Raw genomic sequence first — 27,435 nt, forward strand, 5'->3', positions numbered from 1 at the left:
GATAAATCTGGTACGATGTGAATCTTACAATAAAGTAAAAAAAAAAGAAAAGAAAAATTTAAAGTTATGAAAACTAATACTATAATTTCAAAAGCTTTCTTACTGCAGTAATTAGAAAGGCTTACTAACACTCACTATTATATTGAAAAAACTCGTTACTGGGCAGTCATTTAAGATCAGCTGTTAAACTACCAATCATGAGATGTGCAATCATACATACTATATATAAGCATCGCTTAGCATATCTACACCAAACTTTGTTAAGTGATTGCATGAGAATGCAGTGAATGGTCCGTTATACGAGTAGAGTAGAAGAACATTGGAAGAATTGATAAAATAAAAGTATCATAGGAACGGGATTCGTAGTCCAAGCGATAATCGTATAAAAGGGGATAAAAAAATTTTAGCATGGATCACCAAAATAAATGGAAGATTTGGGACGTAAACTTTCAAAATATGTATCAGTAAATTAAACGACTCTGTCGTCCTCTTCATGCGTTCATAGTCTCTCGCAAAAGTCCATGTAGATAGATTATCGGAGTCAACATGCGATGATGAAAAGTTGAATTAGGCAAAAGAGAGGCTAAAAAGAGAGAAAGAAAGAGATGCAATCAATCTAAATTGCGCTAAAATGAGCATAAAAAGGAATTAATAAAGAACTTCCAATGAAGACAAAAATGGAAGGAAAATGTCCAATGAAGATTTTCAAGTAAATGTTTCATAAAGACGGAGATTCGGAGGGTGATGGGATATTCATGTTTTCATCAGGTTGAGCAAAAGAAGCTGACCACCATCTCAGCGATGAAGGATCAGGCATTATAACATCATCATAAGGTACATAGTTAGGATTCTTGAATTCATCCTTCCGAGAAAGGAAATAGTCCCAGATACAACGAGTATGAGTGCTGACGGATGCTTGAGCTCGTTCCCGTTCAGAGTTGTATAGGAACGAACCGTATTGGCAAGAGTAAAGATGGTAAAGTAGACGGCGTAAAAATCTCTCGTTAAACTCGAAACAATTAGGAAATTGATCCATAATTTGCCAGACGCAATCTAAAAACTGATGAAAGACCGGAGACATCATTTTTTCGGAATGGTCAATTGAGAAGCCACTTAAAGCAGAGCGTACTGTTGAAAAAGTGTATTGTAAAGTCGAACTTGGTGAAGATTGGGGTGGTTCTTCTGAGTATGAGCTGTCGATTGTAAAAATACGTTTACCAGGTAAATGACAACATCTTTCTGCAAACCTATGCCCGAAGGAAAGCCAATCCTTTTCGACGAGAGCAAAAAATCCCTCAATTGTTCTATAGTAAGGATCCAAACACAATTGAGGTAGAGCACATAACTGGGAAGTTCTGTCCCATCCATCTGAGCAATGTACAAGTACATGGGCATGCCTAAAATGAACTGTTTTAACAATAAGAACCGCTCCTTGTAAAATGTTAGCCAAGTGCTTAAGCCAACTTGATCTGTTTAAGAGTTCTATCAATGGAGGTGCCGCACTAATATCTGTATTTTTAAGAGCATTCACAATTTTATTTAAAGAATCCCTCATGACGTGTATGTTATCAATTCCAAGATATATCTTCTTTGCAAAACGGTAGTGATCCATGTTTTCGCTTCCAGCGCCTACGGCAATGTTAGCCATCGCATTAGTAGAAGGCCTCGCATCAACTATAAGATTTTCTTTTCCAGGAATGATTGATGTTGCGAATATAGCTTCAACAAGTTTTTCATCCTGTGCACTTCGATTTTGACGAATACCCACAAGGGGTTGAGAGGCCCGCGTAATTGAAAACTAAATAAATTAGTATTAAAGCCTCTCAAAGTTAGTAAAACTTACAGAATTTTTATGGAGATACGTAAGGGTAGGAAATCGATTTTTAGATCTATATTTGCATCCATAATATATAACACTGTCAGAAATGCTAGCGGGAACGGCTAGAGCTTGCGGATAAGAATGGCACTCAGAGTAATTTTCGTTAATTTTAGTTATCCTCCAATTTCCGCCAGCACCATCAGCTTGGGTGGAATCACCTACTCCCATGCGCCTATATTCATTTTCAAGTAGAAATGATTTCCAAGAAGATGGCAGTTTCTCTTCATCTCCGGAGGGCATATAGTAAAATGCGTATAGCATATTTATTGAATTAATAGACATCAATTCCTGTAAAGTGTCGTATACGTCCATCGCATCCTCCGTGCTTTGAAACCTCCAACAAAAGAACATAAAGTCTCGGCATTGTATACGTATACAAAATGATTTTTCGTTAGAGCAAAGCTTTACATTATTTATCATGGAATATGCCGTCCAAATTTCCTTCCCATTTTCCGAGATTGAAAAAATAGAATGATACGCTGTCAAATGCAATGTTCCGTTCAATTCGTTTCCTTTGTTCACAAACTTCACATTTCCGACCTATTTGTTAATATTTTGATAAAATTAAGTTTTAGATCTAATCGCATTATGCTTACTTTTGCAACTTTGATGTTTTCCATCACACGGAAACTTCTTTTTATAAGCAATTGAATAAAATGAAGCAACCCTCGTACTATCAAGTACTGTGACAAAATATGAGTACAAAGAATTAAATATGTGTTTAGCGCAGAATGTAATTGCGTTCTACTTAGATAGATGAAGGTTTTAAACTATTTACGGTGGTGCTGTCGATTAATGCTGCCAAGTGCATGGCTGTAATCATTGCGGTTATCAAGGCTACAACTTGACATATCATTACCTTGTTTATTAAACAATAGAAAGGACGATTCTGAAAGATGTAGAGGAGTTACACTTATCTTTGGTATATATATGTTTAATAAATTCAACTTTATTAATTTGTGTATCTGACAAAAAAAAACGAGTGCTTGATCAAATAACTCATAAAACCCTAAATATAAAAAAGATAATAAAATAACAATAAAAATAATTAAGTTACAGTTTCATTAACAATTATGCAGCGTAGTCTGCGTTTTCCACAGTCTCGAGTGTCAATAATCTTGTAGCTAGAGTGTCTTTGCCGAAAAACAAAGTGCGGTTCCTCCAATCTTGCGTGCAAGAATCGCAATACCTTTGCATCGAGGGTGGGTATAAATCAAATTCCCTTGCTTTGTCACATCCCAACAGCTCTTGTTGAATGTATTGATATACGGCATCCTCGTGAATTATATATTCGTAATAGTTTAGAGACGCCAAATTTTCCAATATTTTTTTTCTTTTTTCTGCAATATAATTCCGTTTTCGTAACCAGTGACTTTTTTGAGGAGAACTTTTTAAAGCAAATGATTGTAAACTGTAAAAAGATTAGAATAATAATAATAACAAAAAAAAGATAATATAATGTACATGTAATCAACATTTATAATTACATGGTACTACTAACAAACTTACCATTCACTTGGATAAGTGACGTTGGGGTGCAAATAAGTAGGAAGTCCGACTAATAAATCATCAACGTCCTTCATATAAACATAACGAGCAGAAGTTTCAATATTTTTAAACTCATCGAAAACTTGCCCGACAAATTTGTTATTCTGTCGCTCATCCCAGTACTTAGCTCCAAAACAAAACATGAGAGAAAGGTTCAAGATAACCGAACAAGCAAAAATAATAACCAAAAATGAGTGAGAAAATAAATATCTTAGGAAAATGTGGAAGACAGCCCACGGCAGCTTTAGTAGATCAATTGCCAATCCTTGAAGAAAAAGCCACCAATTATTGCGAATAATATCGATAATTGACAGGTTTTTCAATTCACAGTTAAAAGGTATTTTTCTTCGATAAACCATCGATTCATTGTAGTCGCCTACTCTTCCATATTGATTTATTATCGCAATAAGCGGCTGATTTCTTGCTCTTCTAGTTGCCTTTTCCAAAAAGTTGACTTCCGTTTTTATATACTTGATAGCCAGTTTTCTACATTCAGCCTCAATAACCTTTGATATAGCAAAAGGTTTAACGATCCATTCAAGGCCTACAGATATGAGCAATCTAGACTTCTCCCTTCTAAGGTGAGATATAGAAGTTTTTGTCACGATTTTAAAGTAATCTCTATAAGGCAAAGTCCAAGAGTGATGAAGCCATGTCATAATGTATAAATGATAATCATTGCGGACGTCCATTATTTGGCAATCCTCATAGTGGTAAGATTGACATTGACCTTCTTGGTCGTAATTATAAACCTTATAATTGATGTATCGACGACTCAAATTGGTTTTTGGATCTTTTCCCCATGGTAAAAATTCGACATCATCTACTCCATGAAGATTGTAAGCACCAGACAACACGGTGCTTCTATCACCAAAAACAATATGAAACAATGCCTTAGTAGAAACATTGTACACTCGATCAAATACAATATCGTCCAGATGATGAGAACGAACAACTTGGACTGTCTCTTTCGGAAGCATAGCAATCTTGAAGTCCCTGAGGTCTTCCATAAATGAATCATTACTCTCATTCTTATTGATCAAATTAGTTAGCGCTCTACTACTCCTTCCTCTTCGAATAAGGAGATCTTCTTGAGATGGCTGTACCCCATAAGACTTGAGAGCATTATCGTCACCACCCCTTTCAAAGCGTTTTACATCATCATTCAATCTTTTGATACATGACAACAGTTGTATTGAACTGTTTGGTTTATCGGCAATGTAATTGCACAGTAACACATTAAGTCGGTCAGTTAGAGCTTTCGAAGAATCGAGATAGAGACGGAACCTTACAGTCCCAATGTTCTGGATATTCATGTAAAAATAATCACATTTAGTACTAGCAAATTGTTTTACGTTTAAAATGCTAGAAATGGGGAAATGCTCAATGAGGACCAATCCATTGATGTTGTAATATATGTAAATCCCTTTCATAGTGCAATACATTCGACCAGGCATACGTATTTGATCCTCTCTTTTACTACAAACACGGCATACAAATAAAACGGTAGATGCTTCCGATTCACCAAATATACCTCTAAATTCAGCATTCCTCAACTTAAGCTCAGAAGGAAGTTTTTCAATGTGAATTTCTCTAGCTAAACGTTTATAAGAAGGATTTGATAGATCTTCAATGTACACGTTCTGACGCTCTAAAACATGGCCGTAATTGACTGAACCCCAAAAATTTGCCAGTAAGGCGCAAGGAGAATTACCATGAAAAAAGGCTTCCTGGTCCAAAAGGCTGGTTATCGTTTCGTGAGTCAAATTTGTTATCAGTGGTGCATTGACTAGGGTCCATGGAGCAAGCGGATTAAGGAATTTAGCGCCATTTATGGAATTTGAAAGATACTTTGGAGGAGGAACAGTTGAAATTGTGGGAGATCGCATTATAGTTGAAACTTCATAATTGTTTGGACCACATAACAATCGTCCCGAATAAGTACGACGAGGACGATAATTTTTTCCTATTTTCCCCGTAGAGTTTGAGCGCCCATTGACTTGTGGATTTATAATTGATGTAGCTTTAGCAGAAAACGATGGTAAGGTAGGAGACAAGATTCGGTTAGCAGATATCCCGGAATTGATACAGTGTTCTCGAGCGTTATTTATTACGCTGCCCCATTCAAGCATTTCCATGTGAGTTTCGGCTTGCAGAATGTAGCTCACGGACTTCGTTTTTATTTGAAAACAAAATTTCCGATGATTGCTTGGTAAAACAGAAAACTTACACAGAAGGACTCCGATTTTTTCGCTCTCAAAAACACCACCATTGGCATCATTAATAAGATATCCGACATAGCCATTGTCGACAAAAAACCAGTATTTTCTCCAAATTGCTTTGTTATCTGCCTTGCTAGAACTGATATTTCTTAGTAACCACCCTTGACGTTTAGTTGCGTTTGTTTGACATATTTGCTGGGGATCGAAACGATATGCGTCTAAATTAGTTGGTGGCTGTACTCTCTTAAGAATTTCCTTCTCAATTCTATCAAAAACGTTAGATACTATTCTTTTTAGTGAAGGATAAGATTCCTTAAGTTTAGTTTCGTAAGAGAGTAAGCGAATTAGTTGATCATTTATATGCCTATTGGACTCGTGCAGACGATCAGTCAAACGAAACGTTTCAATTGAAAACTTGCAAATGCTTTCAATAACTATGAAATCAATGGATGAGCGAAAGGAGGTAACTCGAACTACGTATTGTAGAGCAACTGTAAAATAACTTTTACGAGCTTCGTATAAAGATTTTGCTTCATCCCGCATTTGCGATAAATCTTTTGAATGTCCAAGAGAAGAATACCTTAAGACTTCCGCATCATACTTGGCTTGCTCGGCTTTAAAGCGATCATTTAATTGAAGCAAAGGCTTAACTTTTGAATCTCGAAATAGATCTAATGGAGCAACAATAAATTTCCGTAAATTTTTAGCTTGTTGAAGTTGCACCATATATGACGACCGAAATAAGTCTTGACCGTGAAGCAAAGCGGTTGTTGCATAATCAGGATCAAAAAATCCTGAAGCAACATTAGAAGGCATAGCATTCAACGACATACTGGCGACAATGGGCTCTATCGCCATTATTGACTCGATAAACTTGTTGCAGCAACATAAGAAATCATGAGACCATTCGTTAAACGCTTTGATTTGATTCCCTAGATAATACATGCTCGCCCTAAAAGACGGAGAATCAATGCTACATTCGTTCAGTAAGACTGGAATAACATGATCCTTTTTTGAAGACGCATTTGCAGGAGCGGCCATGATTTTTCATTTCCTTCTATTAGTTTCCAAAAACTTCAATTCATATAAGAAAGCATTAAGAACGATATGTCCACTCGTCTAAAGGATGATTTTTAAACCGGTATATGCGCTTTCGGCTGTCGGATGCGGCATGTTTGTAGCGGCGTACTTGATGTTTTTGACTTAAGAGTGACGCTGCATTTTTTAACCAAGATGAAGCAATTCGTTATATTAGAATAACGATATTTAAGTACTTCTATTATAAGGTAAACAAATACGAAATAACTGAGTGTTAGAAATTTAATCACAAGGAAAATGTTTCAGCTAGCTAAGGAATTTTTACTTAAAATATATAAGTGAAATGATTCCATCCTTATACATATCATAAATATAAATACATTTACTATTAGAAAAATAAAAGTGCTTTTAATTTTTCGTTTTCTTCTTTTTTAAGTAAAATTTACTAAGAATGAGTTAGCCTTATTACAAAAATTGTGGCACTAATTTGTGAGCATAGTATCTTAATTTATACTTGATGTTTGCACTTAATCTTTTTTAAGTCATTATAAAACAATATACAAATTGAGCACGATCAATAACTGTAATGGTCAGGTTTGGTTGTACTTCAATTGGTATGTAAACAAAATATTTGGTAAAGTGGTTAAATAAATTTTATGAACAGTTAGGAATTATGTATATAGTAAAACAAAAGCATCTCTAAAATTATAAAAAATACCTAGATTTTTCTGTTGTGGGTAAATTACTTGTTACTTTTTTTATTGCCACATCTGGTTGCTATTTGCTTTCAAAATTAATTTTTAAAAAAAAAATTATTATAATGAGTAAAGGGTGCAACCTAGAAACATGTTCAGCTGAGCTTGTTAAAAATATTTGTTATGTTTATAATTTTGAAGTAGTGTATCTTAAGCACTTGCGATAGCGAACTAAATTTTTCTAAATCATTGACATTAGAAATAAAAAAATAAACTACATTATGGTGCCATTTGCCCCATTAGATTATCAGGAACATCGTGCTAGCCATTTGCTATCTACGTTTCTATCAGACCATGTCGGATTTGGTCATACGAGGAAGGGTGTGGCAGAATACCTTGCGGTGGGCGGGTTTGTATGCATTGGGCGATAAAGACACGGGCATGTTGTGGACGGAGCAAATAACACTACTGTAACCAACAAAACTAGTATTTACTTTTCAATTCTTTTTTCTGGAGCACCAAAACTTGTACTCATTATTAAAATTCTAGGGAAATTAATTAGTTGAATTGGTTAGCAATTGACGATTCATTAAATTTCCTGCTATCAACCCAAGGACATGACTTTTGCTCATTAATTTTGTGTTCGTATTTCCATTGAGGGTTTCAAATTACTAGAGTTCATTTTACTTTCGTTGCTTTGCTTATTCGGTTTGCTCTGCGCTGCCTAAATCAGATCACACTTGGTTTTTGTGCTTTTTTTTTTAAAAAATTTCGATTCATTTGAACCGTCTCACAGAAGTTTCACTTTTACATCTTCGTTTCAGTTTCTCGTTCTTTGTTCATAACCATTTTTCATCTTCCATACCTTCCAGTTCATTACTTTTCATTCATTTCATTTCATTCCATGCTGCATGCATTATATTAATCACTAATTGTTTTTCCCTTGTTCGTTCGCTTCGGTAGTTTCTCAATTGATTTTTCTTTTGATTATTCGGGAAAAAATATCTGTTCATTAAAGGTAATACGTTGGTTGCTTTCTCCTTATTACAGTCAGTTTTATCCTCGTATAGTCGACAAATCTATCTACTGTCTCCAATTGTTATAAATTTAGATCCTGACTTAAGTTTACATTACATTTCTTTTTGAATCTTCCTTTCATTTTCGAGGTCTCTCTTTACTTCAATCTTTTTTAAGTCTTTCTTTTTCTTCAACTTACATGCGCCGAGGCGCGAAATGACCTTCAGAATTCCTTCCAGCCAGGAGTCTTCAAATAAATCCGAAAAGGATACCACTGTAAATTCTCCTAACGCTTCTAGTTTCTCCTCTTTCTTTAAAAAGTCTAGTCAGACATATCTGTCCAAACGTTCAGAAAAACTAAATGAGCATAACAGTAAACTAAAGTCAAGCGGATCTTTCACAAGTAATTCACAGACCGACTTGAGTAATTCGCCCTCTTCTAAGAAAAAAAATATTTTTTATCCGATCGCAAGAGCCAAGCACTCGTTTTACTTCAACCACAACTGGTCTTCGGATTTGCAGCAAGCAAATTCTCCTGTTGCATCGTATTCAAGTCAAAGCGTTTCAAACGATTCCAATTTTCCAAAAGATGTCACGTCTCCTATTTCGACAGACCTAAGCGGTTCCAATCCTTCTTTGAAATCACCATCTAGTATCAACTCGGCGAAACTTCGTGCTTCTCGATCATTTTTTCGATTTCCGAAGTGGTCTAGGAAGTCCTGGAATCCCGATGTTAACTCAACTACTAGTTCTCCTTCTGAAGTTGGTTCTCTCGATAAAGCTGGTGGCCCTCTAAACCAGCAAAATGAGAATTTGTCAGCGGAATCTGATAATACGATTTTACAGAATGGTACTCGGAAAAGTAGTGTCAAAATGTCCGACCTGGGGAAACGCATTGCTTCTTTACCTGTAGTAAAAAGACCTCCTATCCAGTTTTCCATATCTTCTGATTACATTAAGCCAGTTGATAAAAGCGATCAGACTTCTAACGTTCCATCACCTTCTTCTTCTGTGGGTTCCCTCCGGTTGTATCGTTCGCCTTCTATTCCTAATGATGTTGAACAACCACAGCCACAAAGCTCTCGGTCACGGCCTCGTAGTTCTACGATTCCTACCCAAAGGACTTTAGAAAGATTGAGAGAAAACCGTTCTAGTATTTTTAGTTTTCGAACTTTGCGCCGGGATGATGACGAATGCGTAGCTCAGACTATTGAAAATTCGGCTTTATTTTCTGATATTAAGCCTAATCCGACCAAGTTTCTTTCTTCTGTTCCGGAGCTCACAGCAGATGATACTGCGGAGAGTTATCTCTCAAAGCTTAGAGAGACAGTTCCTTATAGTCGTATGATCCCTGTTCTAGCAGAAAAGGATCATGTAACATTGAACAAAGCTCTGCACCTTTGTATGTCGGGAATGGAGTTTGAAAATCGGCCGTTGGATTTTTGCTTGCGGTTATTTTTACTTAAATCTCACCTTCCTAAGGAAACTCAACAGATTGATCGTGTCATCAATGCATTCTCTAAGCGCTATTTTGAATGTAACCCTGGGATGTTCAGTTCCCAAGATCAGTGTTACATTCTGGTGTTTTCTTTGATGATGCTCCACACTGACGTTTTTAATTCAAATAATAAGCATAAAATGACGAAGCAGGAATTCATAAATCTCTGTGACATAGATGAATTAGCTCCGGAGATAATGGAGTATTATTATGACAATATTACCTTTACTCCTTTTGTCAACCTGGATGATGAGTTGCTTCTCATTGAGAAGGAAAAGAACGAAAAGTACAATTTCACATCTCGTAAAAGGTTAGGGCTTTCTCCTTACACATTTACGTTAGAAAATCAATTGAATATTTCACGGCCTGAAATATCTCTCTCTTATGATGGAAAATTCATATCTCCAGGTATCAAAGATATTGCGTCTTTGCTGAACGTTAGAAAGTTGATTTCCAGCCCTGCGATAATTCAGCTTGTTTCTAAAAGATCTCATCCAATGGCATTCTCCAATCATTTTATTGGATTACCAGACAATGCTGACCCGGGACTAGTTGATTTTAGTATCAGTATGCTGGGCATTTTACCACGGTGTGAAAAGAAGCGAAGAAGTGTGGGGCACAATTCATACAAAGAGCATTTGGTTTTGTTGACCGCTTCTAGAATACTTTTTTTTCGTAATTTGGTATGGGCTAAAGATCTCATGGCTCAAAAGAAAGCTTATGAAAGGCGTTACAAAAATTTTACAACTACCTCGAGCAGTTTTGACACGTTGCAAGGTATAGATACAGAGGCTATGGAATATGAATTTCCAAAAATTCCTCCGCTTGTATTTACTCCACCTCTAGAAGAGTTTTCCCCCGATACCAGTTATTCGCTTGTTAATGCGTTTGCCTATTGTGACAGAGATAAGAAGAATGTACGCAATTGTTCTTTTACCGTCATATTTCGGGATGGATCTGAAGAGACTCTTTGTGCTCCAACAGAAGAAAGCATGATAGAATGGGTAGCTAAAATTAACTACATCTCAACACTTCGTACAGCTGGTCTGCGAATGCCTGTAAGTGATTCTTACCATCCTAAAAGAGACTTTTCTTGCTATCCAAAGTATATGGAGGAAGAATTAGCAGCAATTGAAGCTCAAATGAAACAGGATATGGAAATTGCACGTGCCCGGACAATTAAGACACGTATTGACCAACTTGAAACATCTATTACTGAGTTCAATAAGAAACTCATGGTATTACAAAGAAATGCCAAAAATTTATCGACATGTGCACCCCTACAGCCGAAAACAAGAGTAGTTATTTTACAAGCCCTTAAAAAGGTCGATGCTAAAGCGCAATCATTATATTTGGAAATCAGAAAAATGGAGTCACAATTGCAAGTATTGCGGTTTGAATCTGATTTAGATAAATGCATTTCTCTTGAAAGTTCTAATGACATCGACGACAGACCTTCTTCGACAAGCCCAAGCACCCTAAAAAATCCGAGCATCAACTCAATCAATCGTCAAACACATGATGTTGAAAAAGAATCATCAGATAGAGATGTACCGCATCTTTTGGATCCTGATAATAATTTCAACTTGAAAGGCAACCCCGAAAACCCCTCATCGACATTTTTTACTCCTGAAATACTTTCACCAAAGGTTTACTCGGACAATGTTAAAGATGAGCCTGTCGAAGATATTTTTGGTTTTGAAGATACAAGCGAAAGCTCGCCCGGTAAACCCAGCCAATTGAGGCTTCAAATTGAAGCCTTTGATGATGAATTAGCTGACACAGCTAGCTTAGGTTCCGTGACTACATGTTTAGATCAATGGCAAACATTTTCGGACGATACAGATAGCGGGTTTGCTTTGAACCTGTACTCATCAGAAGATTTTCGCACGGATCCATATAAGGAACATGATGAGTTTAGTATGAATAGCCTATCGAAATGGCATTCTGCTACTTCTGATAATTAGCATGTATATCAAATGTTAACTACTATTATCTAAATATTTGTTCATCTAAAGTGATTTCTCTTTTTTTTTTTGATTTTTCTTATTTGAATTCATATCCGCGTATAGACAAGGATTCCCGCTTTATTTATTAATTATCTCTAAATCCATAATAATAAATTTTATCTCTCTTAGCCGTTCGAAAGTACACATTGCTGTAGTTACGATGCTTTAAGAACATTAATTGAAGAGCGTAACATTTGGTAGCGATTTTGATGTATTATGGCAATTCTTAAATATGTGGAAAAATTTAAGCGTTTATGTTAATTATATATTTTATCCGTCGAGCTACTTGGATTATGAGATGATCCACAAAACAGAAGACTAAAGGAATAGGTGGATAATGAATAAACATGAGTCTAATTAACTTCTAATAACAATTTTTAGTTCATTGATAAATGTCGTACTACATTTCGAAATAATTCTGCACCGCATGTAGAAAGACGAAAAAGAGTATAAACTATTTTTCTTTGCTTTTCAGCGAATACGAGTTATAAAAATTTTTTTGTTTTCGTATATTAATACCCAAAAATTAAATAATGCTGCAAACAATCAATAGCATAGTAAGTTATAAATTGAAAATAATGAAAAAGCACCAAACATAATATAAATACCATAACCGGAAATTAGTGGAATTAGGAAACAAGTCTACCATTAGATGTACTATTAATACGTTGCACCCGGCATTTCTTTTCCAGCATTTTTAAACCTAAAAATGGTGAGTATGCGATGCAAATTGTTAACTTACTTTTTCCGTTCATAAAACCAATCCGTCCGACTGGAACCAAGATTTATAACACGAGGGCAACCATCACGATCATATTCCATACGTGTGCATTCCGAACAATAATAACAATCAGAAACACCTGGAGCTCCACAAATAATGCATCGGTCTTGTGAGCTACCAAACGCGCATTCATCACATATTCTCACCAACGTTGTCGGCCTTACATGAGAATCACAAATAGGGCATTTTTCGTCACATCGTTCACATACTGTATATTCATGAGTATTAGAATCTGCCAATTATTTAACTATGCCAAATTATAGAACACTTTACACTTACACTTTCCAACAGTAATTCCTGGTTGTCTTCTGCATAATACTAAATCAGGATGATCTAATAAACGTTAGTATTTAATTTCATTTTTATTTCCATACGCTTTGACATTGTGAATATACTCAGAGGATTAATTTCAATGCAGCAGATATATATAGTAAATTTACGACGGTCCTTCGCGTTACGTTATGCTTAGTAAAATATAAACATCCTCTTCTGATTTCAAATTTCGTACTCGCTATTATGGATACGTTAAGCTGCAATACAGCCATGCAATGGCATAAACAAGTCGGAAAATGCGCGTTAGCAGTTGAAGTGCTATTATAAACAACGTATTAATAATGCTTGCAAGTATGTACCAAATATACTCTCCATTAAGCTGAGGATCTTTTTTTGTTGCGCCATATTTACGGAATTTTTGAACAATAAAGTAAAATAGAAATAAAATCTACTATTAACATTTATGAATTTATGATCAATGGACATACAGTAGTCGATGTTTACTGATGTATTGATGAAATTCAATTTTCATGGTAATCTTGTAGAATAAATAATTCTTTGTAGTAAAACAAATAAATGACGAAAATAAAGTGTTAAATACTTCTAATTAGGTACGCGATAACCAAAATTTAGATTCTTAAGTTTCAGCGTATAAACAAAAGGCACAATTACAATCGTTTTCCCTAACAGGCCAATTTACAGATAATCAACCATTGTAAATTGCAGTGTTTTGATAATATCTTCAAATTTATTCATAGTCATAAATATGATGCTAATGTATTCCAATCCTATACTTGACAATTTTGAAATTGACAGCAGAACTCGCAATGAAGATAAATTAAAACGACTATAGCTCCGATCATCCGAAAAAATAACAAGACTAATCGCAAGACTATTTTTTTTATTCATACATAAATAAAACAGGCATCACCCAATCCAGCAATCATTTCATTAACAACCTTTGGAGACTTTTTCAATGTGACACACAATTCATCAAAATGGTGCTTTCCATCCAGCAAACCAAGCAGTTTTTTCTCTTCTTCGGTTAAGTTATTCCTCATAGTCCTTCGTTCTAAGTATGGGTATTTATGCACACGATATATTAGCCCTTTTATAGTACCGAACGAGATTAGCCTTCGAACGTCTAAACCTTTGAAAATTTCTTTGTTCTCGTTCATCCAATCCTTAACACGAAGTCCTTGCCTTAAACTACAATACAGTTTGAAAATAGTAGCAAAAGTAACGTTTTTCGCATTAGAGCTGTTAGTTGATACATATGCCGTACATTCTCTTTGAAAATCTGGGTCTTGTAAAAGGTTAGGAGCATTAGTAGTCATAGCATAAATATTATGGAATTGAAAAATATCAGCTATAATTAGACAACCGTAATATAGAAAGTGTTCCATGCATTTTTGACAACTTCTATAGCTAACATTAGCTAATTCAGCAATCCTTTGAACTGAGTTTATGCCATTAATAAAAGGATAAACCTAAAAAATTAGTCAATTTTAATTTTTTTGGAAGAGAGTACCTTTTGAACAGTCATATCCCAATTTTTGTCCATGAGTAAATCCAACTGAGCCGTTAAAATTGGTACATGAAAACTTTTAACAGTAGGAGGAGAAGGAAAAACGGGAAAAAGCTTGATATTAATAGAATTTTGGTCGTCTTAGAAAGTTAGTTAAAGTCCGAATGAAATAATTGCGCATACCTAGCTGTATCATACACTCACAAAAGTTGTTCATGTCCTCCAAAATTTGCTCAATTACGCTGAAAATTACAGGTCTTTTGTTCAAATCAGATATATAATGAATTTGCTTTTCTAAGACCTCTAAATTTCTCGCTAGTCGCTTTACTAGTGGTATATAACATGCTGAATCTTCTTCTTCATGAAAAATCATACACATGTTGAAAATCAAAGCATTTCTCTCATAATTGCTACCTATAATTGATATTGGATGTCCAATGACTTGATAATGATTAGTACAAACAGTAATTGTTTTGTTGCAAAGTTCGCGTTTCGGAATCACATAGTCAGAAATAGTTTCGAATGGTAAAAGACAGTTCTTTCCACCATCAACATTTGTTACCGATCCAGCAGGAGCTTCACAAGCTACTATAGGGCCTTGTAAGGGATCAAATAATGCAAAAAATATTGCCAATAAACGAGGCGGAAAGCTGTCAGCTTGATCCATCCATCCCTCTTCAGAATACTCCATAGGAAAGCTAAAGAATTTAAAAATTTCCGAGTTTTTTATCTAACCTTTAATTTATGAAGCTAAAACTTGTAAGATATTTATTTTAATATTTCGTTATGCCCCTACTGGTGGATGCAAAAGCTTATGTGCAAGTGTCGATTTGGGGACTAACTTCAAAAACCATATAAATCTTTGTACGCTACCCAGAAAAGTAGTTGTGCTAATGAATTTATTATTTACAAACAATATTCAGATTTCTGCATTGATGTAACGGTAAGATGGAAAGTCATATAACACTTGTGTACATTGGGTCAGTAAATTATACAAATTTGATTCTTAACGTCAAAGCTTCCTGACTACAGCCACATTTCGCTACATCATTAATGTTAATAAGGTGATAAAAATCATATCTGTATTAACATTAAGGATTATTTCGTATGGATAACAGATGCTAGCAGCCTCTAGGGTTAAAAGATTTTAAAAAAGTATAAAACTTGATTTTCTTAATCTTTTTGCTTGATAACTGCGCTAGTAATATCCAGTATACACAGTAATCATATAAAAATAGTTAATCTTTGAAACGATAGTTAATAGACTTCAGTCGGATAAATCAAATTTTTACTGAACAGGAAGTTTTAATAAAAGTATTTGTGTTATTTTTACGCTAGAATTCAAATACTAAAACTAAATTTGTGTAAAGCAGTATTATTACAACTTCTGCTTAATTCTTAACGTAAGCTTTCGCTTAACTTAAACCTAAATAAAAAGATCACAAAACCGCTAGATAATTGTAAAACCTTTTATCCATTCACTGAGTCAATTATTTGTCCATATATAAATCTAGAGAGAGAGAATTGTTTTGTTACTATAATTGATTTCCTATCTTTTCAAACATTTGAAGATATAAATCGCTAGTTTCCACAGAAAATTAAAATAATGAGGCACCAAGCCATATTGACTGTATAAAAGATAAATTAAGGAGATACAGTGGAAAATTGTGATTGAGCCAGTGAATTTTTTCGCTGTTAGAAAGCAACGAAAAATACGTCAAATCATTGAAACTTCAATTAGGCATAAGTGCATGAAAGCTCGATAATTGTTCGAGTTGTTTAGCTTAAAACGAATAGATTAAAGTGCGAAAAGAGCGGATGCGTTTAATTTTTAGGATATTTGGTTTCTTTTAATGAGCTTTAGTTCATTCTTACTATATCGTTTTGTAAATAAACAGGTTCTGCCTGGTTTTCTCCTTCCTATTTTTTATAAGCAATATATCCTTAGAGTTTTCATAAACTTGACAACTTAACAAAATTAGTTGCTTGAAGTTTGAAGGGCCTCCGTTAATGGCTTTTTTTTTGTTTTTAATTTGATACGCTTCACTTTCAAGTTGATCATTATAACGTACCTCAGTGAGATAAAGACTGACGAGTCATCCAGCTCTAGCTAAGTATACTCGAGATATTTTATTGCAATATCTAATAATCATTTAAACAAAACTTGAATAATTCTGTTAAAATCGCAATTCATAAAACTGTTATGTAATTGTCATCGCTTATACATTAGCTTGTGATATTTACGTGTTTATCCGAGTGCACTATACATTAAAGGCACTACCACACCCGGCCAAATTGAATGTTTTGGGATTTTAAACATCGAATTGAACAGTCTGTTACAAATTTTAGAGAAACAACTTATGAAGCTTTTAGCCGATGTAAATTATTCTTGAAGACACTTCCAAAAACATCAATTTTTTTTTTTGACAGTAATTATACTAGAATGCCTTTTGATAATATGTTTTGAAGGATATTGTATCGGACAATTCCGTACTGTGGAATTGCTAAAGAATCTTGGAATTGACAGTTTGCCTATTTCATTAACGCTATTTATTTTTGCATGCTTCTTTATATTATATTTATGCGTAGAAGCTTTAAGTTCAAAAAATATAATTGAGGTACGTGAATTTTAAGCTATCCGTTTTTATCAACTAGAAAAAGCAAGCGGGATTTAAGTTTAATTCTTAAACAGTGCTAACATCCTTAGATCATCGGATTGCTATGCATTCATGTCGCATTATTTATTTATTCCATTGTTCAAATTTCAGAATTAGCAGAGATTCAGAAAGTTTTTCTTTCCAAAACACAATCCTCTCTTAATCCTATAACGCTAATTTTGAATAGGCATGAGGCAGGTAATGAGGGCATTTACTTTATACTTGAAGTCCCCAAGAGAATCAAACCATTCTTAATTGCGCTTCCGGTAATCCTTGGAGTAGCAAGTGTAATGTTAGGGTTCCTTGCACATGGAATGAACAAAGCGTATGGATGGGTCATCTACAAAAAAATAGGTCCTGAACTACGCATGCGAAGGAGATATTTGGTTTATAAGATATACGTGACTTTGTTAAAGATTGATATATACTTTTGTAAGTTTACTCAATTTCAAAAATTTATATCCTAATAGCTAATATTCTAGTTTTGGGAGTGACAGTACAATATGTGATGGTTCTACCGGAGGATGCTGTTGTCGAATTCGTACTTACTATTTTGGTATTACCGCTTACGGTATTGATTTTAACTTTATCATTCAACTCTGTGTCTTCTGAAAATATGTTTCTCATGATGACAGTTCAATTTTTTTACGTATGTGGCATACCGTATATCCTTTTCAAGATAATTCGGATGTATACTTCAACACAGAAAGAGTATTATGCTTCTTCAAAGCAGATGATTACCACTTTTTCGGTTATCACTCTTCTCCTTTTACTGTTCACAATTGCAATTGGTTTTGCGTGTTCTCACAATTTTAAAAAGGGTCTGAAAGAGTACTGTATGTGATGCTAAACCAGTTACTAAGAAATTCACTAACCATTTGAACACTAGTACATTTCCTTAAAGAAAAGCAAAAAAATGATGGTATTTCTCCTTCTTTGTTTTCTCCTAAGCCTCGTATGCCGATTGACGATTAAACTTTCTTCTTCTTTTTCTCTTCTCTATTGTATTATTTCTAAATGACTTTTTTTAACAGTATGGACTTAATAAGTTTTTCATTCTATTTATTTCTTTCCAAATTGATTATACTTTTTTGTGGTTAATTTTCGTTTTTAATTTTTGTTACTTTTAATTATTTCTATTTCATGCAATTTATTATCATATATTCATTTACATCACATATTCAATACAATTTAACTATCTGCAAAGTTCGTTATATAATTCAAGAGGAACTAAGTGTAGGTGGCATAACAAATGGTTGCTCAGCTGAGCTATCATGCGGAAGTATTTTTACAACTGAAGTAAAGTACTCTTCTTCTTCAGACTTTCCTGTCTCATCGTGAATATCAAATTCGTCTTCAGGTTCCTCATATTCAATATTTTCTTCTAGTTCTTGAAAATCTGGAGCAAACGCACTCCAACTTTCTTTTTGTTCGACCGCCCATATATAAATACTTCCAGAATCTAAACCAACGGAAGCTACACAAGGAAATACTGGGTGCCAGTCTACGTCGACTAGCTCTTCTTTCGGACCTTCCAGTATTTTTACTAAAGATCCCATGCCTCTCTCCCATACGTATATCGCATGAGCCATTTGATAAGTAGTAGCAAAAACAAACTCACCAGTTTGACTGAATCCGCATGAATTCCATTGCAATCGATTGACTACATCTTGAAATTTATGCTCAACTTCAGGATTGTCAAGGTCTTGAATACTGACTGTACGGATAACGCGATCTGTAGAATTGAATATCAAAAACCTCTTGCAAAAGCTAAGTCGAATTTGCTTTATACTTTGTGAGGTGATCCGATGGGAAGACCTGATTTTAGTAGTAGATGCATCAATAACATGAAACCAACCCTTTGAGGTACCTGATAATATGTATTCTCCAGAAGGATGAAAAAAAGAAACAAGTGTAACATGCTTAGATCTATTTCTCCTGTCTGAATAATTCTCGTCTATATCTGGGTTTGTTGGAAGGTATTTGTGTTTTGGTATACCATCATCAACAATAATTAATTGAGGAGACTCGTCGAGGAGTGATGCAACAAATGTATTGATTTTATGAGGGTGCAGGCTAGCTGACCAAACTGGAGCTGACAACACAACTTGATAAACAATGGATCCATCTCTCAAATCCCATAAAATGCATTTCCAATCTCTAGAGGCAGTCAGTAGAAACCTGTCACAGCTGGACCAACAAACTGATTGTATAGCTCGTGTATGGCCTGTCAATACTCTTGATACAGAGAAAGTTGATAAATCCCATATAACCACAGAGCCGTTGACAAGACCGGAGGCAAGATGATACCCGTTTGTACTAAATCTAATACTGGTAGCGTGGCCATGCTTCAAAGTAGTTGTTAATGCTTCAGGATAATCCGGAATAGAGAATGGATCAAGTAATTCCAAGTTCATGTCGCTGATGAAGTATTTGTAATTTTTTCTTTTTAAATGTTGCAGCTCAAAATTTCAACAGCCACTCAAATCACCAGCTGCGAAAATACAAAAACTTAGAATAATCTGTTCATTTACAAATTACCATACAAAAATACTTTACATTCTTCAAGGGGGTGTTTAAAATTGCAGAGGAACCAGTTAGTCTCACTCGAATTCTATAATAACACTGTGAGTGAAACAAATACCGACACTTGGTGTTGTTGGTTAAGTGTTAAATAGTATCTCGAAGATCTACTTCAAGAATTACCTTCTTCCTCTAGATAAATAAATCCTATATTTCAAAAGAACTGAAATATATTTCGGCGTTTTCAAGTGCAATCTTTAAAAATAACTATTTTCCCTAATCACAACTACACCTTGCAACAACAAGTTCTAGATAATTTATTTATTTTATCGACACAACGATAAAAATAAAGAAAAACAGCTATTTAATAAATTTATCCTCGGGGGAAAATGAAACTGCATTCTTTAAAATGTACAGCCTTACGAACTAAATATTAATACAATCTTTTAGTTGAGATAACTAATGCTTAGCTGAGTTTAAACACCAGCCTAATAAAACAAATACATAGTGATGATATAAAAAGGTAGCATTGAAAATAATACCGTTTGTCTCATGGCTGAACATTAATGCTAAAAGACAAGATAGTTATGAATAACCAAGACTATGATTTAAATAATTCACTGCTGCTATGCTCATTAAACAATAACTTGATGTATTGGTTTATCCCATTAATCATGTGAGCTTTAAAGTTCGTGATCTTTTTTGCCTTTTGTAAAAAAAAAAAAGCTTAAAGAGAAAAACATGAGGAAATTCACTTGAAACTGTTCGTAAGTTACTATTTAAATAATTTAATATGCAATGTACTTAAAGTAATTTGGATGAAGAAATGCACTGATGGTGTTTAGTAGCGAAACACCACTAGTGAGGTATGTATAATGTTTTAGCACATATCAACCAAGCAACTGCCAAGGTTCATTGAAAATCCGTGCGCGGCAGTATAAATCCTTGGATTTGCATTTTTTATTAAATTAATATTTTTATTAGGAGTGGTTTCATTTTTTAGCTCTTTGAGTGCATCCACTGCTATTACACGCCGATTTCCTTACGTTGGCCTACTTCAAATGTCTAATCTATCGTTCTTTCAGACTTTAAGCGGGCTTGCGGAAAATGCAAAGCAGATAGCAAAAAGCTCGAGTCTTTCTTTCGAAGAAAATGAGCTTTCCCACTCCGATTTATTACGCCTCTTGAACTCCAACTCTGATGCTGGCAAATTAGAGGCGATTAACTTCATTTTAGCTCAAATGATGCACGGCGAAAATATGTCGTTATACTTCCCAGATGTTGTGAAGTTAGTTGCTTCAGAAAATCCGGAAATACGACGCCTGGTCCATATTTATTTACTCCAGTATGCTGAGTTCAATCCAGATCTTGCTTTGCTGTCTGTTAATACTGTTCAAAAAACACTGTATGATAAAAACCCGTTAACTAGATCTACCGCAATTAGAGTTATGAGCAGTATCAGGGTGCCTGCCATTAATGGAATCGTTCTTTTAGCAATTCAGCAATGCATTACTGATACAGCTGATCGCGTTCGCCAAAGTGCGGCATTGGCAATTACAAAGTGCTATTCTCTTGACCCTTCATATAAATCGCAATTGGAAGAGCACATCAAAACGCTTTTATCTGATAATAGTCCTATTGTAGTCCCAGCTGCATTATTTACTTTTGAAGTCGTTTGTCCTGAGAAATTAGAAATTATTCATCCATATTATCATAGGATATGTACTCTTTTCCCGCAAATGAATGACTGGGACAAAGTAGTGGCTTTGAAAACATTGGTTAGATATGCCAGACTTACATTACCCGAGCCTTCAACTCCTTCAACACATTCAGATTTAAAGGAACTACTTGAGTCAATAAAGTCTTGCTTTTTCTCTCTTCTTCCGAGTACTATTATAGCAGGTGCTCGTGCTTTTTACTATCTAGCTCCTTCAAATCAAATGCACTTAATCGTTGAACCATTGTTGCAGCTTTTGCTCGAAAAGCCAATTGTTAGGACGACAACTTTACGATATATTTCTCAAATTGTATATAAAACACCGGTAAGTATATATCATTGCCCTGTATTTAAACGACTCTAACATGATATTAGGAATTATTTAAAAACCATATAAAGAGTTTCTTTCTAATTGCTTCTGACAGTGACGATACGTGCCTTTTAAAAATCAACATATTGTCGCGTTTATTGGATGCTCAAAATTCATCGCAAATCCTTCCCGAATTATTGTATTACATTAACAGTCATCCGAATCCTTCTGTTGCATCAACGGCGGTAAAGGCATTGGGTGATTTTGCTAGTGCTAACATTTCTATGGCCCCCTCTTGTCTTAACACTTTATTGCTGTTACTTAAATCACATAATAGCCTTATCGTGACAGAAGCTGCCTCTTCACTTCGGCTTCTCATTCATAATGATCCTAAAGAAATATATCTGCAGTATTTAGCTGCAACGTATGAAACTTTGGAAGTACCGCGGGCCAAATCCGTTACACTATGGCTTATTTCGGAGCATATACTAATCATACCGCGACTAGTCCCTGATGTGCTACGCATTGCTGTTAAAACTTTTGCTGATGAGACATTAGAAGTGAAGTATCAAATTCTCGAATTATCGGTAAGACTATATGTTTTGTCTCATTCTGAAGAGAAGCAAAACGATTTAGAGTCAAGAGATGATGTCGTGTCACTACTTTTTAATTATGTTTTATCTTTGATACACTTTGACATGAGTTACGATTTACGAGATAGAGCTAGGTTTTACAAAGAACTAGCTAGTACACCGAGTTCTGAATTTACTAGGCGCATCGTATTGGAAAGCAAGGGGAATAGTCAAAAAGAAATTATTGCTTCTCGGGACTACTGCATTGGTACCGCTAGTTTATGTTTGAATGAAGACGTGATGGGATATGAGCCAATCCCTAACTGGGCTGATGTCTCTGATTTACCGCCTGATTCTGTCCGAGAAGGTATCAAGGATGTTTTGCCAATAAACCCTCATACGGGAAATATTTATTCAAACAATTCACCGGGTGTGAAAGCATTATCTTCTGATAACTTTAAACGTGATTTTGGAGATACTAACGCAATTAACCGTCCAAAATTTGTTGGCCAGCAAACGCTTGAAGAATTTTATGCTAGTGAAACTTCTGAAAGTTCTGAAGGAGAATATGAAACATCAACCAGTGAAAGTGAAGATGAAGAAACGGATGATACTTCTCAAGAGGAAGACAACGAAAAAAATAGTACACCTGATGAAGATACAGAGAACAACAATACCAGTTCTATATCTACTAAAAGTATAATGGATAGGCCGCTCACAGAACCTGAACCTAACTATTGGCAATCATAAACAATTGATAATGTAAATATTCAGTTTTGGAATGTAATCATGCAAATAATTGTACTTCATTTAAACGGCGAATAAATATTAGCTAATAATAAACATGATGGATTCACGGAAGATAATTAAAGCTTTTTATTTCAATAACGCTTATCATGGATTGAAATACAAACAACGATTATTACCATGATGCCTTGCTGAATGGATTAGTGACAAAAGTAAAAATGCTTATTCTTACCGAACTCCGGGTAATTTATTAGCTAGTGCTTTAAGTCGAAAAGGAAACTGAAATAGTCAGCATCAAAAATGCATTTATATGACATTATAATCGTACCCTTGCAAGTCCAAACGCACGAAATACACCTCGGCCTCTACCTGTCTCAATACAGCGATTTTTTATTTTTGTAGGATGTGCATTAGTCGGTAAAGCCTCAATCCGCTTTTTGGCTTCTAAACGCACCCGAAGAGGTAGCTCAGGATTTCTATATATATAGAGATTGCTTTGACGTTCAACTTCGTGTTCAGCAAAAAGTCTCCTACATAATAAATCACGAAATGCTTTATGCTTCAGGTGGCCCAAAGCCCTCATATTTTTTATTTCTGGTTTAGAAGGCTTCTCTGTTGTGTTCAAATTGTGAGTGTATTCTCAGTAGATGAAATAGTCAAAATAAATTACGAACTGCGCTAGCGATCTGTATAATTATAGTTATTTTAATAACTATAAACAATGTGAATAAGAGAAACAAAGTAAATTAGATAATTTCTACCAAATAGTGTCACATTGTTTTTATATTAAGTATTTTTAATCGTAACCCGTTCTTTATATAAATATGGTCTTGCGTTTATATTAATTGCTTATTAACTTAATATATATAGTGGAATAAAAAATAATAAATACCGTAATTATCACTTTGAAGCACTGAGGAAATATTGAACATTTACAACATTAAATAGGAGTGCTTCAAATAATATAAATTTCATATGTATGCAGTAAAAGAATCTGCATAAGATTTTACATGGATGAAGCTTTTTGATGAGCGATTTCATGACTTTAACTTTGGAGCTGCAAAGTTGGATTCCAAAGCATGAACATAGATATTACCAGCGGCTTCTTCTTGAGCACAAGTGGCAATTGCAAGCATGCTTCCGTCAACATTAAAAGAAATAGATGATATATTGATCTTTGAAGGATTTAACACTCTTAATCGTTTTCGGACTTGTATATCCCAAAACGCAACAACGCCATCTCCCCCAGCAGTTGCCAATGTTTGATGAATCGGATGAAATTTTAGGTCGTTAACTGGATAAACAATATCGTAGTCCTTTTGTATCTGCCGATGGCATTTAAAGGTAAAATTTTTGCTTTGCGCTTCCTGAGACGGGTTAATATATTCAACAGATGTCCTTCCCTCAATGCTGGAAGAAACGAATCCCTCAAAATTTTGGTTACAGCAAACACTTCGAGTCATATACTTAAAACTAGAAGGACGTCGCTGAAATGGAAGTTTTAAATTTCGAATATCGTACACCAAATTTTCTCTTTCTGAACAGCCTAGAACCAATATATTATCTCTCGAGCTACTTGCAAAAATTTTTTTTCCTATATCCTGTCCCTCGACAGGTTGCTTTACGCGAACATCCCAAACACGAAATGATTTGTCCCAAGACCCACTAATGAAACAGTCTAAAATGTTAATAGAATAGCTGGCTAATAAAATATATATCTTACTTTCCAAACGCAACTTAGAAATGCACGATACCCCCTTACCGTGGTTTCCTAAAAACTCATGGTTTCGCGTATTAAGATCGAGGGTAGTAACTGTCCCATCTAAATTTCCTACTAAAGCAGTTTTTTCATCTGTATATTCTAAAGAAAGAATAGGACTTGATAAATCGTATTTCCCTAAAAGTTCGGGATTTTCCGAGATTTGATAATGCAGTAAGCTACCATCCCAGCACCCTGCAATTAGTTCGTTTTTGACAGAGGGTGAAAATATTACACTTGAAATCCCGTCTTTTGAATTTTTTAGTAATGTTTTTGAGAAATTCATGGCAGACTGACAGATGACATGAAAAAGGAGTTTGGCGAGGTATAGGCCTTTAAATGTTGCTTCAAAAGGACAACGTCGAAGTTCGATGGTAATTGACCGAATTTTACGAAGATGAATTTCCAACGATGCCGATTATATTAGGTGTTAAACATAAATACTTACGTTTTCATACGCGCAAATTACTGTTTCAGCTTCTTTTCAACAAATTTTGACAGTCTGTGCCTCACAAGTATCTAAGATAAGCGAAGCGAATTGCTAATAGCTGTGTAAAATAAATTGCAAAGGAGCTGATTCTGACAGTTTAAATATGATGTAACAACCGTTATATAAGACATAACTATGAATACGTTTCAACACAACTACGTTCTACTAAATACCACTCTAAAGCGATGAAAAAAAATCATAAAAGAAAGAAATGCACATAACTCTACATACTCATACAAAAAACTGAAAGGCAATAGTAGATGTCAGTCAACTTTGACAAGTGAATGTACTACTGTAAAAATAATTTGAGCGTCGACGAGAAAATTTGCCTAGTTGATAAAGCAGAAAGAAGATTTAAATAGAAAATAAAGCTTAGAGTTTAGGTGACATGTGCAAAATCCCTTAATAGCCGACACAAAACTCACCAGGTTTGGCAACAATATGGGTTTCAACTGCTTGACGCTCAACTGTGCGACGTAAAACGTTCTTCAAAATCTCGACAGCATCAGGAGTGATCTGAATATGAAACACGATACGAGGTCCCATTAAAATGATTCCAGACTTTTTGGCTTCATCGCAAAGAATAGCAACGTTGATATTGGCCAATGTCACCATGTTACTTTGAGTGGGAACTTCAAGCTCAATTCCAAGAGATTCTGCGTATTCGGCGACTTCAATAGCATATTTATGGACCTGCTTCAACAAAGGAAAGTTATGCTGAATTGAGTATAATCCTGCAGCAGCAAGCATACCAGATTGTCTCAATCCACCACCATAAGCCTTACGGAACCATTTGGCTTTAGCAATAAAGTCTCGTGGTCCCACAATAATGCTACCAACAGGAGCCGCAAGACCTTTGCTTAGGCAAAGACTAACGGAATCAAAGTAAGAGCAGTACTCCTTAATTGAAACGTTGGAAGCAACAGCAGCATCCCATAAGCGAGCACCGTCGCAATGCAGGGGGATCTTGTGAGCCTTAGCTAAACCAGATATACGAGCCACTTCATCCAATGGAACGACAGCACCTTTAATAGTATTTTCTAAACAAATCAACCCAGTGGGTGAAAAGTGAATATCATTTCCCAGGATAAGCTTGTTCTCAATTTCCTCGGCAGTAATATATACATTATTTTTTGGAGAAATAGGACGAACAATAGCTTGCGTAAACAAACCAATTGCACCCGCTTCCCAGTTATAAATATGGGCGCGATCATCACAAATGATACTATGAGGAGGTTGATGCAAATGACTACGAATACACAACTGATTACCTTGAGTACCAGATGTTACGAACAAAGCAGCTTCCTTACCAGTCAACTTTGCAACATAAACTTCCAACTTTCTAGTATCCTCATCTTCCTCATAAACGCAATCACCATCAGAGGCCTCATACATGATGCGACGCATTTCATCGGTAGGAACAGTCAAAGTGTCACTACGGAAATCATTCCAAGGACGATACTTTTTAGCGCTCCCTTGGTTGGAAGGGCATAATCTTGTTTCGGTAGTCGTAGAAGTAACGGATCCGCTCATATTTTTTTTTTATCAAAAAGGAATTGACGAAACTAAATTTAAACACCTGCAAGCTAAGTTTGACCGCAAGACACAAAAATTGTTTTCAATGTAAAATAAACAACAAAAATATATTTATTTTACAGATCTAATAAATCGTTGAAGATCAGCAGTTCAACGAGAAAAAAAACAAAAAATTTTTTAGACTGTTGAAGCCCAAAACCAAAAGAATCTTTAACGAAATTTAACAGTTAAATTTTTTCCTTATCCAGAAATTATCTTTTGATAAAGTAAAGATGCAGTTGAAGGCACTTTCTCTTTAAAATCTGGGCGTTTTTAAATAAAAAAAAAGCGACTTTTTACAATAGTAAGAAAATCGCAAATCACAACCTTTTCAGTTTGAAGATAAGTAACTAGTACTTTTTTTTCAAAATATCAATTATAAATAAAACTTATAAATTGATAATTATACAAAAATACCAAATTGTTGGTGTTGGTGCCACAACTGGGAGATGGTTAAGGTTAACTTTCAAACCATTCCAAAAAATTTACCACTTTAATGGATAACGGAATAAACTGCCAAAATGTTGTGAGCGCCCGGAGTAAGAAATTAGATCCGCCAGGATATAGCAGGCTTTATAATTTGGCAACACATATAAT

General features: G+C 35.0%; 11 protein-coding genes and 17 long non-coding RNA genes across 28 annotated transcripts; 14 read left to right on the forward strand and 14 right to left on the reverse strand.

Moving 5' to 3' along the window:
• The first annotated feature begins 114 nt into the window (after positions 1 to 114).
• Positions 115 to 1,703, forward strand: SPOM_SPNCRNA.3116. The gene has a single exon (NR_192483.1). It is a non-coding gene; the product is annotated as a non-coding RNA (long non-coding RNA).
• Positions 161 to 2,669, reverse strand: ymr1 (myotubularin family phosphatidylinositol-3-phosphatase). The gene is made up of 3 exons (NM_001019218.3): positions 2,476 to 2,669; positions 1,844 to 2,419; positions 161 to 1,798 (listed from the first exon to the last, which is right to left on the reverse strand). The coding sequence occupies exons 1-3, from the start codon at positions 2,497 to 2,499 to the stop codon at positions 719 to 721; spliced, it is 1,680 nt and encodes a 559-aa protein (NP_593789.1). The 5' UTR covers positions 2,500 to 2,669; the 3' UTR covers positions 161 to 718.
• SPOM_SPNCRNA.3117 lies at positions 2,107 to 2,353 on the forward strand. Its single transcript, NR_192484.1, has one exon. It is a non-coding gene; the product is annotated as a non-coding RNA (long non-coding RNA).
• Positions 2,670 to 2,835: 166 nt separating the features above from the next.
• On the reverse strand, positions 2,836 to 6,843 carry ltc2 (BAR and PH domain-containing protein). The gene is made up of 2 exons (NM_001019219.3): positions 3,389 to 6,843; positions 2,836 to 3,290 (listed from the first exon to the last, which is right to left on the reverse strand). The coding sequence occupies exons 1-2, from the start codon at positions 6,688 to 6,690 to the stop codon at positions 2,951 to 2,953; spliced, it is 3,642 nt and encodes a 1,213-aa protein (NP_593790.1). The 5' UTR covers positions 6,691 to 6,843; the 3' UTR covers positions 2,836 to 2,950.
• SPOM_SPNCRNA.3118 lies at positions 5,049 to 5,369 on the forward strand. The gene has a single exon (NR_192485.1). It is a non-coding gene; the product is annotated as a non-coding RNA (long non-coding RNA).
• SPOM_SPNCRNA.3119 lies at positions 5,635 to 5,883 on the forward strand. The gene has a single exon (NR_192486.1). It is a non-coding gene; the product is annotated as a non-coding RNA (long non-coding RNA).
• A 658-nt stretch (positions 6,844 to 7,501) lies between the features above and the next one.
• SPOM_SPNCRNA.3120 lies at positions 7,502 to 10,050 on the reverse strand. Its single transcript, NR_192487.1, has one exon. It is a non-coding gene; the product is annotated as a non-coding RNA (long non-coding RNA).
• On the forward strand, positions 7,829 to 12,116 carry sec73 (guanyl-nucleotide exchange factor Sec73). Its single transcript, NM_001356066.2, has one exon. It carries the CDS (start codon positions 8,616 to 8,618, stop codon positions 11,862 to 11,864), a length of 3,249 nt encoding a protein of 1,082 aa, NP_001342851.1. The 5' UTR covers positions 7,829 to 8,615; the 3' UTR covers positions 11,865 to 12,116.
• SPOM_SPNCRNA.3121 lies at positions 10,643 to 10,976 on the reverse strand. The gene has a single exon (NR_192488.1). It is a non-coding gene; the product is annotated as a non-coding RNA (long non-coding RNA).
• SPOM_SPNCRNA.3122 lies at positions 11,153 to 11,474 on the reverse strand. The gene has a single exon (NR_192489.1). It is a non-coding gene; the product is annotated as a non-coding RNA (long non-coding RNA).
• A 38-nt stretch (positions 12,117 to 12,154) lies between the features above and the next one.
• On the reverse strand, positions 12,155 to 13,084 carry ini1 (RING finger-like protein Ini1). Its single transcript, NM_001019221.3, has 4 exons — positions 13,062 to 13,084; positions 12,967 to 13,020; positions 12,649 to 12,895; positions 12,155 to 12,609 (listed from the first exon to the last, which is right to left on the reverse strand). Exons 1-4 carry the CDS (start codon positions 13,069 to 13,071, stop codon positions 12,567 to 12,569), a joined length of 354 nt encoding a protein of 117 aa, NP_593792.1. The 5' UTR covers positions 13,072 to 13,084; the 3' UTR covers positions 12,155 to 12,566.
• SPOM_SPNCRNA.3123 lies at positions 12,484 to 12,992 on the forward strand. Its single transcript, NR_192490.1, has one exon. It is a non-coding gene; the product is annotated as a non-coding RNA (long non-coding RNA).
• A 96-nt stretch (positions 13,085 to 13,180) lies between the features above and the next one.
• Positions 13,181 to 13,423, forward strand: SPOM_SPNCRNA.3124. Its single transcript, NR_192491.1, has one exon. It is a non-coding gene; the product is annotated as a non-coding RNA (long non-coding RNA).
• Positions 13,424 to 13,596: 173 nt separating this feature from the next.
• Positions 13,597 to 15,315, reverse strand: npr2 (Npr2/3 complex subunit Npr2). Its single transcript, NM_001019222.3, has 3 exons — positions 14,672 to 15,315; positions 14,492 to 14,628; positions 13,597 to 14,450 (listed from the first exon to the last, which is right to left on the reverse strand). The coding sequence occupies exons 1-3, from the start codon at positions 15,177 to 15,179 to the stop codon at positions 13,866 to 13,868; spliced, it is 1,230 nt and encodes a 409-aa protein (NP_593793.1). The 5' UTR covers positions 15,180 to 15,315; the 3' UTR covers positions 13,597 to 13,865.
• On the forward strand, positions 13,655 to 14,076 carry SPOM_SPNCRNA.558. Its single transcript, NR_150927.1, has one exon. It is a non-coding gene; the product is annotated as a non-coding RNA (long non-coding RNA).
• SPOM_SPNCRNA.3125 lies at positions 15,068 to 15,751 on the forward strand. Its single transcript, NR_192492.1, has one exon. It is a non-coding gene; the product is annotated as a non-coding RNA (long non-coding RNA).
• Positions 15,752 to 15,807: 56 nt separating this feature from the next.
• On the reverse strand, positions 15,808 to 16,687 carry SPOM_SPNCRNA.830. The gene has a single exon (NR_151211.1). It is a non-coding gene; the product is annotated as a non-coding RNA (long non-coding RNA).
• SPOM_SPNCRNA.3126 lies at positions 15,909 to 16,390 on the forward strand. The gene has a single exon (NR_192493.1). It is a non-coding gene; the product is annotated as a non-coding RNA (long non-coding RNA).
• Positions 16,688 to 16,787: 100 nt separating the features above from the next.
• On the forward strand, positions 16,788 to 17,989 carry SPOM_SPAC23H3.04 (uncharacterized protein; the record flags this gene model as incomplete). Its single annotated transcript, NM_001019223.2, is given in 4 exon segments — positions 16,788 to 16,912; positions 16,914 to 17,106; positions 17,196 to 17,577; positions 17,628 to 17,989. Coding segments are annotated over 4 exon segments (1,062 nt in total).
• Positions 17,990 to 18,221: 232 nt separating this feature from the next.
• swd1 (Set1C complex subunit Swd1) lies at positions 18,222 to 19,817 on the reverse strand. The gene has a single exon (NM_001019224.3). The coding sequence runs from the start codon at positions 19,560 to 19,562 to the stop codon at positions 18,366 to 18,368; it is 1,197 nt and encodes a 398-aa protein (NP_593795.1). The 5' UTR covers positions 19,563 to 19,817; the 3' UTR covers positions 18,222 to 18,365.
• SPOM_SPNCRNA.3127 lies at positions 18,358 to 20,092 on the forward strand. The gene has a single exon (NR_192494.1). It is a non-coding gene; the product is annotated as a non-coding RNA (long non-coding RNA).
• SPOM_SPNCRNA.3128 lies at positions 19,888 to 21,612 on the reverse strand. The gene has a single exon (NR_192495.1). It is a non-coding gene; the product is annotated as a non-coding RNA (long non-coding RNA).
• On the forward strand, positions 20,569 to 23,789 carry apl6 (AP-3 adaptor complex subunit Apl6). Its single transcript, NM_001019225.3, has 2 exons — positions 20,569 to 21,710; positions 21,761 to 23,789. The coding sequence occupies exons 1-2, from the start codon at positions 20,730 to 20,732 to the stop codon at positions 23,015 to 23,017; spliced, it is 2,238 nt and encodes a 745-aa protein (NP_593796.1). The 5' UTR covers positions 20,569 to 20,729; the 3' UTR covers positions 23,018 to 23,789.
• Positions 21,747 to 22,315, reverse strand: SPOM_SPNCRNA.3129. Its single transcript, NR_192496.1, has one exon. It is a non-coding gene; the product is annotated as a non-coding RNA (long non-coding RNA).
• Positions 22,486 to 23,637, reverse strand: mrp2 (mitochondrial 37S ribosomal protein uS14m). The gene is made up of 3 exons (NM_001019226.3): positions 23,343 to 23,637; positions 23,247 to 23,293; positions 22,486 to 23,205 (listed from the first exon to the last, which is right to left on the reverse strand). Exons 1-3 carry the CDS (start codon positions 23,595 to 23,597, stop codon positions 23,190 to 23,192), a joined length of 318 nt encoding a protein of 105 aa, NP_593797.1. The 5' UTR covers positions 23,598 to 23,637; the 3' UTR covers positions 22,486 to 23,189.
• A 47-nt stretch (positions 23,790 to 23,836) lies between the features above and the next one.
• Positions 23,837 to 27,112, forward strand: SPOM_SPNCRNA.3130. The gene has a single exon (NR_192497.1). It is a non-coding gene; the product is annotated as a non-coding RNA (long non-coding RNA).
• On the reverse strand, positions 23,838 to 25,122 carry bub3 (mitotic spindle checkpoint WD repeat protein Bub3). Its single transcript, NM_001019227.3, has 2 exons — positions 24,738 to 25,122; positions 23,838 to 24,692 (listed from the first exon to the last, which is right to left on the reverse strand). The coding sequence occupies exons 1-2, from the start codon at positions 25,057 to 25,059 to the stop codon at positions 24,052 to 24,054; spliced, it is 963 nt and encodes a 320-aa protein (NP_593798.1). The 5' UTR covers positions 25,060 to 25,122; the 3' UTR covers positions 23,838 to 24,051.
• gly1 (threonine aldolase Gly1) lies at positions 25,460 to 27,299 on the reverse strand. Its single transcript, NM_001019228.3, has one exon. It carries the CDS (start codon positions 26,794 to 26,796, stop codon positions 25,666 to 25,668), a length of 1,131 nt encoding a protein of 376 aa, NP_593799.1. The 5' UTR covers positions 26,797 to 27,299; the 3' UTR covers positions 25,460 to 25,665.
• Positions 27,300 to 27,435: the final 136 nt, after the last annotated feature.

The sequence above is a fragment of the Schizosaccharomyces pombe genome (genome assembly GCF_000002945.2).
Source record: "Schizosaccharomyces pombe strain 972h- genome assembly, chromosome: I".
In the NCBI taxonomy this organism is placed as follows: Eukaryota; Fungi; Ascomycota; class Schizosaccharomycetes; order Schizosaccharomycetales; family Schizosaccharomycetaceae; genus Schizosaccharomyces; species Schizosaccharomyces pombe.